At 47.4% G+C, this 12,285-nt stretch overlaps 1 protein-coding gene across 1 annotated transcript in view; it reads left to right on the forward strand.

Annotated features, from left to right (window-relative positions):
* Positions 1–12,285, forward strand: part of SHBG (sex hormone binding globulin) — a 161,132-nt gene that overhangs the window by 71,556 nt on the left and 77,291 nt on the right. Inside the window, exon 5 of the mRNA XM_085638077.1 lies at positions 7,827–7,995. Within this exon, the coding sequence (XP_085494203.1) occupies positions 7,827–7,995 (169 nt within the window). The remainder of the gene's footprint in view (positions 1–7,826; positions 7,996–12,285) is intronic.

Raw genomic sequence — 12,285 nt, forward strand, 5'->3', positions numbered from 1 at the left:
AATTTCTCGCCCATGCCAATAGGCACTGGAATTAGGGGAGAGGGGGGTGCTGAAACACACCCAAAATATCCATGCTGCAGTTCAGAACTTAATAAGCAATAAGAAGCCCTTCAAAGTTTGTTTTATCTTGTCACATTTGCTGTGCATTCAAGGACAGAGATCAAATGTTAGGCTCTGTCTTCCAGGGAGCCTGGTGTTTACTTTTCTTTTTCTGACTGCAAAGTGAGAGAATTTATGTGACGATTTTGCTGGGTAGTGGGGGTGAGGAGAAGGAAAGGCTGTAGCATGATATTTTGTTTCTAGCACACAACACAATTTAAATGCATGTTAATAAACTGTAAAAATGTTTTGGAATATATCAGAATTAAGAAAGCACAAATGAAGCACATTTTTTTAAAAATTCTGAAGTGTGGGGGAAACACATATTTTAAACAGAGCTGCACACTTTCAGCTTTCTTATGGGGTTCCCCAAGAGTCATTCCTAAGCCCTACTTTATTTAACTTGTATGTTGCACACCCGGCAAAACTGGTGTGCTCCTTCGGTTTCCATGTGTTGTCCTATGCGGATGACACCCAAATCACTGTTTCTATCTCTGATGACTGGAAAGAGGTAGCTGATAAGTTTAGTGCTTGTATGCAGGGGATTAGCAGATAGATGAGGGAGAGCTGACTCAAAACGAATGGGGAAAAACCAAGATTGTGGGGTTTGGATTTGAAAGCTCTATCTGGACTCACCGCTGATGGCCAGAAACTTGTGGTACTTTACCTGTTCCAGCGGCCAAAAACCTGTGGGTGATTTATGATAACACCTTGACTTTTGATACCCAGGATAATAGAACAGTGAATTATTGATTCTGGATGATTGGAGTTTTGAAGAAAATATTGCCTCTTCTCCCGAAAGAACTCAGGGTGTCAGTGGCCATTCCACTTATCACCTCCCGCTTAGACTACTGTAATGCCCTGTATCATAACGTCAAACAACTTTAGTTAAATAAGCTCCAAATGATTCAGAATGCGGCCACACGCTTGGTCCCCGGAGTATCCAAACACTCCTCAGTTAGAGAAGGATTGAGATCTCTACCATTCAAGAAGCGGGTATCTTTTTAAGTGATTTGCTTCATGCATATAAATGAAATGAAATACCAGCATTTGTAAAGCGCACATAGCTACCTCCGAAGAGGTGTCCCGGCGCTGGGGGCCCTCGGGAAGATTAAGCAAGCTATTGCCCAGAGTCACATGGTGCTCGGCTAACCCGGCGCCGGGGATCAAGCCGTGAACCCCGTGTTCCGGAGTCAGGCACCCTGGCCGCTGCGCCACACCTCTTCCACATAAAGCCCTCCACTCGCAGGGATCAAGTTATCGTAGGACAGCCCTCTAGTGGTATGTTCCTGGGAAGCCTTTGAGATCAGCATGGTGCTATAAGGTGGCGGCTCCACGATGTAAGAAAGCTGGGTCGGGGGAATGTGCTTTTACCGTGGCAGCTGCCAGGTTGTGGAATTCCCTTCCTGAACATATCCGGAGCCTAAGCCCACATTTGTTGTTTTGCAAGCAAGTCAAAACATCGCTTTTTGCAGATTAGGCTTCAGTTGGGGTTGTATGAAAGAGGGTCTTTGTCTGCTCCAGGTTGTCTCTGTCTCACTCTGTTCTCTCTCGTTATTAGTGCATTGATGCTTTTGGGTCTATTGCGCTTTAGAAACAATACAAATACGATCCAAACAAATCCATTGTCTAGGTGATGCCAATTTTCACACCATTATCGTTTGTGCGCTGTATAGTTTTATCAGTAAAACGGTATGTCTCCCCTAAGGTAAGTCATTTTAATTGAAAATGAGATCACTATCACATCATGCATACTCCAGTCTATGCCACTCCACTCCACCACACTCTATGCCACTCAACGCTCCTCCACTCTGACACTCTACTCCACCCTGTACCACCCATCGCCACTTTCACTCTATGGTGATCCACTCAAGGCCCCTCTACTCTTCTCTACTCCAAGCCATGGAATGTCACTCCATTCTATGCCATTCCATGCTACTCCACTCTCTACTCTATGCCACTCCACTCTATGCCACTCCACTCTCTGCACCTACACTCCACACCCCTACACTCCACTACACTTTGCTCCACACTACGTCACTCCACTCTGTGACACTCCACTTTATAAGACTCTACTCCACTCTGGGCAACTCCACTCCACTATAGGACATTCCACTCTACTATACTCTACTCCATTCTGCACCACTCTACTCTAAGACACTCTACGGCACTCCACTCTATCACGCTCTACGACACTACGCTATTCCACTCTACGGCATCCAAGCCACTCCACTCTGACACTTCACTCACTCTATGTCACTATACTCTGTGGCACTCTACTCCTCTTTACTTTACTCTACGTCACTGCACGCCACTCCACTCTACGACACTCTACTCGACTCTGTTCCACTCAGCTCTGCTCCACTTCACTGTACGCCACTCCATTCTATGACCCTCTATTCCACTCTTAGCCATTCTGCTCTACGACACGCTACTTAACTCAATGACACTCCATGCTCCTCCTCTCTACGACACTCTGAGCCACTCCACACCACTATGCTTCACTTTACGCCACTATACTCTACTCTATGCTACTCCATTCTACGGCACTACACTCTATCCCACTCCATTCTAGGACACTCTACATAAATCAAATTTCCTGCCCCGCTCTCCTCGGCAGAAAACATAGCTTTTTTCCCTCCCGGTGGGAGCAGAAACAAAACCTCACAAATGACATCACTCATGTCGTTCTATGACATCATTGATAACATCACTAATATCATCTGAAATGTCATCAGTAACATCATGAATCATGTAATTTGAGATGTCATAAGTGATGTCATCTATGATGTCATTGAACATGTCATGAGTGATGTAATAAGTGAGGTCTTACGCAGTGCATGGTGAAGGGCGCAAGTTAAAGTTAGCTCGCTGAACTAATCCTGGCAAATTTCAGTGGGTTTTATGGTTTAAAACGTTATGTTATCACTGACATTGCCATCTAACTATAACGTCCTTTTAATCTTTGTATTTTTTCAGTGAATTTCTAGGGCGTTTTTAACATAACTTAATTTCTTTTTTCAATGCCTATTACGTTACTTTAACTGTTGTTTTTTTCATCTTGATGTCCCTCCTTCCTCCATGTGCGTGCCCCTGCCCCCTCTCGCTTCCTTCCTTGGTCCATTGAGCTGCCCCTGCCAGCCTGCTCGCCGTGACCAGATTGCTACCTCTGCCCCCACAATCCATGTGCATGCCCCTGCCCCTCCCACCTGCCCTCCATGGTCCATTGTACTGACCCTGCCCAAGCCAGCCTACACTCCGTGACCAAATTGCTGCCTCTGCCCCCCTTCTGCTTGCCGTCAGTTCACCATCTGCATGCCCCTGCCCCGTCCCGCTAGTCCACTGTTGACAGTTTACTGTTCCTGTCTGCCTGCCCTACATGGGCAGCTTGCTGTCCATGCTCCAGCACCCCTCATCCATGCCCTTCGTTTTCTATGTACCATCTCCTACGCCGACAACACCCAGCTCGTCCTTTCGCTCTCAGCCGACCGCCACCTCGACAAAGACAAACTCCCACAATTATATAAAGAACGCCTCAGTCTGGATAAAGGAGAACTGCCTCGAGCTCAACACAGACAAGATGGAAGTCCTCAACTTAGGCAAACACACGGCCCTCTGGAACAACTCCTGGTGGCTGCCAGAACTCGGACCCATGCCAAAAGACCACGCCCGCAACCTCGGCATCATCGTTGACTGCGAATTCTCAATGAAATGTCAGGTCAATGCTGTCTCCTCAGCCTGCTTCCACATGCTCTACAAAATCTTCAAGTGGCTCCCCATCAACACCAGGAAGACCGTAACACAGGCCCTCATCACCAGCAGACTGGACTACGGCAATGCACTCTATGCAAGCACCACCACTGAAATCATACAGAGACTACAGACGATGCATAACACAGCCACCAGACTTATCCTAGAACTGCCCAAGAGTACCCACAACACCCAGCATCTGAAATACCTCCACTGGCTCCCGCTCCAGAAGAGATGCCAGTTCAAGTTCCTGACACACGCCTACGAGGTCCTCCACGACCAAAGACCCATCTATATGAACCACCGTCTGCACTTCCACCGACCCCCAGGAACCAGGAATCTCTGCTCCACACACCCCACCCTTGCACAGACCCCATACATTCGCTGCTGCCATGCCGGAGGGCACTTCTTCTCCCATCTCGCTGCCAAAGCCTGGAGCACCCTACCCCTCCACCTATGCACCTTGCCCTTGCTGACTGGCTCCAGGAAGGTGCTCAAGACCTGGCTTTTCAACTGAGACCATCAGCCAGCCTCTGAGTAGCCTCTTGGGTGACAAGCCGCACTTTAAAAATATGATGTGATTGATATGTATGTGCCTCCCTCCCTCTCTCTTGCCTTCCATTGTCCTTTGTGCTGCTCCTGCAGGCATCTCCTCTGAGGTCATTGTCTGTGCCGTGTCTCCTCCCTGCTTCTCTGCATGGTCTTTTGTGCTGTATCTGCCCCTTCCACCTGCCAAAGCAATGCCAGTGGGGAAGTAACTATTGCTAACAGTCGTGCAATACAGCAAACACAATAGCAATACCTTGTGAAACGCCTTTCTGGTATACTTTATCCAATAGTTAAACACGTATATTATGCTTTTTATTCAGAAAGAGTTTTTTCAAGTCATGTGTCCATAACATATTAAAATAAAATGTAATGTTCATTTCCCTTCCTTCGTAGTGAGTCACAATTAGGCCCGGGTGAAATTTTAATCACGCTGTCGTGATTCATGTCATTTCAGGAATTTCACGTTAAATTCACAAAATTACACCATTACGCCACATTCATGGCAAAATTGAAGCATGGGACCAACATGATTCACCAGAACACGAGCAACTATTGTTCTCAGCACATATATTTTTGGCACTACTTTTTAGTGTGAAATGTATCCCCACAACCATTTGGACATGGGGATGCATTTTACAGTAGAATATAGTACTAAATGCTGGATTTGCATCTGAGGTAACTACATGTCATAAAATGTCACTATATTACTCAAAAGCAAATTTCGGGTGTTTCGCAAACCCCTAGTCACAATCGTGAGCATGTCTAAACAAAAATATTTCCGACATTTCATATTACTTGAATGGTAGGATATCCCGTATGCACAGTTTGTGATAAGCATTTCCCAACTTGCTGAACACCTGCAGAGCTCCATGTCGACCATGTGATGTTCAGAGTGGTGTAGTGTTGGTAGGGCAGCAGGGGCAGCTGCCCCAGATGCAAAATTCTTAGGGGCGCAAAATTTTAAAAGAAAAGTGGAAGGATACTTGCCTTGCCCCAGGCGCTGGTAACCCACTCTACGCCGCTGGGTGTTCATCAAAATAGTGAATGCAGATCTTATGAGATTGCTTCAAAAAATTCTTGAGAATGAAGAATAAAATAACTGAAAGTTGGTCTGAAAAAATTATTATTTGGGTTGATAATTTCTGTTTGTCACACTGTATTCAAACTTGACCGACTCCCCTGAAGGAGTAGGGAACATGCTCCAGGCAAAGACCTGCTATCGCTGCTGAGACCTTACAGGAGAAAGAGGTAGACTGCCTGGCATGCTGAGAACCAACCTTAATGCAAGCTCAGAGCTGCAGGCCCAGCTGCACCACATGCTGCCACCAGGTGCCATATTAGCTTGGTTCCCCAGGGATGGAATGGGCGTTTGCGCCCGCTGTGCCTGCTCCTGGGGCACTTTGGTATAAATGAGGGAATCTCTTTGCCTTTGCGCCCATACCGTATTACTGACATGAGCGCAGAGGCAAACATGCATTTAGAAGGCGCATTGAAAGTGCGCCACAAAAAGGTGGCACACTTTCAGTGCACCTTCTAAATGCAGCCCTCTAGGGATGAAAGGGGGTCCCATGTACGCCCAGAGATCCCCTTGTAGGCGGGTGCAGTCATTGCACCCACCTGCTAAGGGGTCTCTAATTCCTTTTAAAATTGTAGGCGGGCTTCCGCCTGCACAGAGAAACATGTAGTAGCTTTGAAACGGCTGCTCTGTATTTCTCTTAAATGCGCTGCCCAGGGGGCAGCCTGAGTTCATAGCTGCCCGAGGGCAGTGCATTCTTTCTTATAGGGTGTTTGCACCCAGAGCACCTGCTTTAAGGTGAACCGTGGCGCAGACATGGAACGTGGGTCCTATCTGTGATACGGGCCCAGGACTTGTCAAGATCAGAAACCCCTGCTGCCTCCCACCCAGTCCAGGATTGCTGATAGGAAATCAAAGCTGTCCCGCTGCATGCTTCCATGTCCCCCAAGAGGGAGGTGAACTGATGGGCTGCATCCACTAACTGCTAGGAGGGTAGAGTCAAGAAGTTGTTGGGGCACACCACTGCTGGAGAGTTGGATCCTTGGTGGCGTCTTCCCTCCTCCCTGTACCTCTATGTTCTCTCTATGGGGTGGTCCCTGGAGTGCAAACTGATCTGGTGGTTCCTGACCAAGTGGCTTATCTGGCCCCAACCACCAATACTGCACTCTCTGGGTACGCCGCCATTGAATACAAAAAGTGGTGGGAGGAATGCTTGCAATTTGTCTAACCATTGGCAATCGCTTGGGGTAGCATCCCAACCCATCATTCTTTTGCTCATCATGCCATTGACCGTCTTTATCGAGAGCTGCTGTCTGTGTTCTTGAGCTGTTCTTCAGTGACCCCAAAAGTCAAAGGAATTCCAACTAAATGTCAGGTCCCTGCGGACCTGTAGCACTCTCCCAGCAAAGTACTTGGCACCCCAAATTTGTTCCCAGACATCATTGGTTTGTTCCCAGACACACTATGTTTTATCCCAAGCACTTCAGGTTTATGCCCAGACACGTTTTTTCCCTAGGCTCTCTAGGTTTGTTCACAGGAACTTCAAGTTTGGTCCAAGGCACCCCAGGTTTGTAACCCAGGTGGCATAACTTTCTTTCCTAGCACCCACACATGGAAAGCCAGACAACCCAGCTTTGTAACCCAGGTGCCATGACTTTCTGCCCAAGTACCTGCCCATTGTAATCCATACACCCCAGCTTTACAACCCAGGCTCCCATTACTTTTTGCCCAAGCACGCGTGGATGGTAACCCAGACATCCCAGCTTTGTCACCGAGGTGCCAAGACATTCTGCCCAAGCACCCACAGATGGTAACCCTGACACCCCAGTTTTGTAACCCAGGTGCCATGACTTTCTGCCTAAGTACCTGCACATGGTAATCCATACACCCCAGCTTTACAACCCAGGCTCACATTACTTTTTTCCCAAGCACGCGTGGAAGGTAACCCAGACATACCAGCTGTCACCGAGGTGCCAAGACTTTCTGCCCAAACACCCACAGATGGTAACCCTGACACCCCAGTTTTGTTCCCTGGCTGTCAGGCTTGCTCACAGACACTCTGGGTTCTTCTTCTCAGATACCTGGGATTGTACCCCAGGATTGTACCAGACACCATGAGTTAGTTTGCAGGCACACCATGTTTTTTCCAGACACCGCAGAATTGTACTCAGAAACCCTGAATATTTCCCCCCTAGACTACATTGTGGTCCTAGACCCCCTGGCTTTGCTCTCCGGGCCATAGTTCTGTTCCCAGACATTCTTGTTCTTATTGTCCTGCACTCCGAGTTTGTTCCCTGACGCTCCTTTGTTGTAGTTCTTCTTTTAGACACAGCGGGGCGCTCTAGGATTACTTGTCGGTTGATGCACTAATGGGTCATATTGTGATGGCTTTCTCTCTCCCTCTCCTCTTCAGATGAACCCTGCACTCGATGGCTGTATCCGCTCTTGGAACTGGATGAACCAGACCAAGACCTGGCTGACCGGCCCCCCCATCAGACAGGGGGTCAGTAAGCCCTGCTTCGCCCAGGTGCACAAGGGCAGCTTCTTCTCAGGGGCGGGCGTGGCCATGTTCAGATCGAAAGGTGGGTGATCGCTGCCTGGGAGCATTCTATTCGCCCTTTACACCCTTGTTTATCACCTTCATGCTCTGCTTGTCTCTCTTGTTTGATTCTCTCGCTTTCTCTCTGTAGCTGTCTCCTTCATTTCTATTCACTGTCTCCTTTACCATTTTTATTTTCCCTCCCCTCCTTTATTCTCTTTTGATCTCCTCACTTCTCCTGCCATTCTCTCCTCTTTCACTCTTTCCTGTCTAATCCATACCTTCTTTACCCTCCTATGACTGTCTCAATCCTTCCTTTCTCTTCCCTGCCTCCTTCAGTCCCTCCTGGCTGTCACTCTCCTTTACTTTCTCCTGTTTCTCCTGTCTCTTTCTCCTGCCTCTGTCTCTTCCTTTACTCTTCTATGTTTGTCTTCCATCACAACTTCTCTACAGGTCCATTGGTAGCTGCAGGCCCTAGTCCTTGGTCCTTGGTGGGCTCTGCCCTTGACCACCGGTGACCCGGGGCATTGTGTAAGTTTGCATTTAGCCAAGTGCTCTCTTTGTCCTGCTGACTCTCCAGAGGCAAAAGACACACAATTGATGGACGGAATGCAGAACAAATCAAAACATTCACCCCCAGTCAAGAGATCTTGGTTAAATCCATTGCTCTTTTGCTCACCATGCCACTCCAGTTTAGATGCTTGTTTCTGGTCCGGGGAGGACCTGGCTTGGCAGTTCTGTCTGGACTGTTCTCATGAGGCACCGGGTCAAGACTGATTTGCATATGGCTGGGTCTAAACTGGGGTGGCATTGTGAGCAAAATAACAATGGATTTAACCCAGATCTCTTGACTGGGGGTGAATGTATGATTTATTCAGCATTCCGTCCATCATTCGTTTGTGTAGCACTTTTCACCCTAAGTGGGATGGGTATACCCAGACATAGGCCCCTTGCTCACGGTGCCACTGGATTCAAGCTAGCCTGGCTGATGAAGTCTAATACCCAGAAACCGGTCCCAGGATGCTTGTTTCTGGTCCAGGGAGGACCTGGCTTGGCAGTTTGGTCTGGACTGTTCCCATGAGGCACAGGGTCAAAACTGATTTGCATATGGCTGGGTCTAAACTGGGGTGGCATGGTGAGCAAAAGAACGATGGATTTAACCCAGATCTCTTGACTGGGGGTGAATGTATGATTTATTCTGCATTCCGTCCATCATTTATTTGCGTGACTCTCCAGAGGCAGCTGAGCAGAGGAGTCAAGCTTCTCCAGGAGGCGGTGCATGCTTGGATCTCATATGTAGTTTAACATAGCACATGCCCACCATACCCATTAATATCCAGGCAGAGCTGACCTTGTGATAAGGGCAGGTCTTCTCTTCAATGCTCAGGTAAGTTGCTTCTTCAGGACAGGACTGGGACAGCTGAGCTGCAGATGGCACCAGGCCGGTCTCTTCTCTTTACTCCACACATGTAGGTCACCTGAACATTGATTCTGTCTCTTCTTGATTAGGGCACCCAGCTCCTCATCTTCCAAGAATGACCTTGTCTTCTGGTCCAAGGCTTAGTTCCATCCTCGAATAGGCCTGCGACAGTGTCCTGTTCCTGGGATATCTTCTCTCCTAGAAGATGCGGCTGAGCTGCCCTCTGGAGGACTGAGTACAAAGCCCGGGCTCTGGAGGACTAGTGCTACCAGAGCCAGAACTTCAGATGGTTCACCCTCTTCAAACTCAAACTCCTCAGCCAACCACAGCGGGGAGCACCTTCATATGGATTTTCCTGGGCTTCCTATATTAAAGGGGAGATTAGAAATTGGTCAGTGTGAGGCTGACTGGGAGATCCATGTCAGTAATTAGATTTTATGGTGATTTAGACTTAGGATAGGACCCGCTCTTGAAGTTAACATGAAACATAAGGTAAAAAACAAACAAGCATCCTTTTTTCCCTTTTCCTGATTGGACTTTAGCAAACACTTGTAGTGTGTTGACCCTGATGTGCAGCTTCAGTGACACTTTCTTTGGGCCCTGCATCTCCACACCGGTTTGTTCTTTCTCGACCATTGTGTAGCCGCGGTGTTGGATCGACCCAGACTGGTATCGTGGTCTGTTTCAAGTTGTACATGTGCACCGAATCAAGTGCATGTTTCCTGAATACACGCAAGGAAATTGTGTTTAAATTGATTTCCATTCACTGAGGGGCCGATTCCGATCCGGGTCGGAAAGCTCTCCGACCGAGCCGGATCCGGAGTGTTTTCCGACCGAGCTGGAGTCCTGCAGTCCAACCGAGCGAGTATGATGCGGCCGTATGGTGCCGGACTACTTGGACTCCCATAGAAGTCAATGGGAGCCGTTCGTACGACGCGTACATGGGCTTCCATTGACTGAATGGGTACGTCTCGCACAAGGGCGCCCCCTACAGTGGGTACATGTCGGTGCCATCCACAACGTACATGCCTGTGTTGGGGGGACCCTTGGGTCTCCCCCTATGTCCGAGTCGTAGGGCTGCGGGTGACAGGGGGTCTGACGCCCACCCCCAAAGGCAACTTCCCGGACATTTTGCGAGCCGGACACTCCGGCTCGCACGGGTTGTCCGACGCATGCATTGTACTGGCTCGGTCGTAAATCGCATCCATTGCACGTCACGGTTAGCTTACGACCGAGACGTACGGAGCGGTTCGGACCCGGAAACGACTCGATCGGTGAATTTCACGTAGCTCGCATCGTACCTGCTCGCTCGTACAGCTGTACAAGTCGGGCGGAAAACACGTGTACGGCTCGTAGTTTTTCCAGCCAGATCGCGTTCAGTGCCCTTCCAACCCGGATTGGAATCGGCCCCAGAATGTAGATATTAGTCTTTCCCTACCCAAGGCTACTGAAGTTACATTTCCTGCTCCTTTTGGATTTCTTCCTGGTCATTGTCATCCTTCACTATAAAAGGAGAGAAAAGGACTTATTTTGTGTATTAAACGTTGCTCACTTCACAAGATTCTCTTTTCTTCCTGATATTCAGACTTCCTGCTTCGCTCTGGAACTGCTCCTCGAGGCTTGTATAATCCAGGAAAGATTTTTCCTCTCATTTAAACTTTTTTTTTAACCTTCCTTGGACAAGTGTCACTTGTTAAACCATTTAAAACCCGGATGAGCGGTGCGGCCTTGGGCGGCTGGCCCTTTCTTCAAGACAGAAAGAAGAAACAGCTCATTGTGTTGACAAATAAACAAGCCTTGACAGGTTACAACAACAATGGCTTGACAGGATAGATCAACTCCAGGAGCCTTTGGCAACAGTCAATAAGCTTTCTACCCTATTCCAGATTCTAGCCATCAAAGATTCTGCGTTGGGACGACCATCATGGCCCTTTTGAAGCAGGGTTCTTTAGACCGTTTCTTGGCAAATCAGGCTGAACAGAAGATTGACAAATCCTCTTTAGTGAAAGGAGGTCCTTGAAACCTGTGAAATACACTATACTTTCAAGTCCCATTTTTATGCCTCTGACCAAGCTAAAGTGAGCTTTATTGTTTGGAAGACTGGGGGAAATGCACTGGCTTGGGCAACTTCAATGGTGTCTCAAGCTTTTCCTCTCTTTGATACTTTTCCAGCCTTTTTGACAGAATTTAAGAAAACATTTAATAGGCACAATCATAGTTACTCTGCCCAGGGAGACATCTTGGAATTTACAATCTTATTTAAGTGAGAGGACTGCTCTGGCAAGAGAATACAGCCGCGTCTGATTCATGTATTCGTTATTGGAAGGGGCTAAATAAAAAAAATAAAGATGCACTAGCTATAATTTTGCCTCTTTTAATGACCTTATAGTCCATTCTTTTCAAATAGATTTCTTTTAACAGAATTTGTACAAAAAGACACATGATTTTGAAAAAAAGTGAGGACAATTCTAAGAAACCTTTCACTCATCAGCAATAAGCAATATAAATTTCATGTCTAAAGTGGTGCCAGTGCTCATACACAGTATGGACCAGAGATAACTATTATCACCAATCAAGTAAAAACTTGCAGAAAAAGAGACTGAGAGCACACTAAAAGAGCAGGACATCAAACAAAATCATGGAGAATCTAAATTCACAACTAAGGTTCATTGAAAATATGGTAAAGGGCATTGACAGGCGAGAGTAAAATAGTATCCGGACACCAATAACCCTCATGATCGTATTACATGATAAAATACAGATCACCTCTGCCATAAAGTGCGATAAGACATCACAAATACCATTATTTACAATCATAGTTCATCAGGTCAACTACTCAACCATGTGGAATATTAGAAAAATACTATAGCCCAGCCCTGTGGAACATAGAGCATTCATCTCAAGGGGAACCCG

The sequence above is a fragment of the Triturus cristatus genome, chromosome 12 (assembly GCF_964204655.1).
Source record: "Triturus cristatus chromosome 12, aTriCri1.1, whole genome shotgun sequence".
Lineage (NCBI taxonomy): Eukaryota > Metazoa > Chordata > Amphibia > Caudata > Salamandridae > Triturus > Triturus cristatus.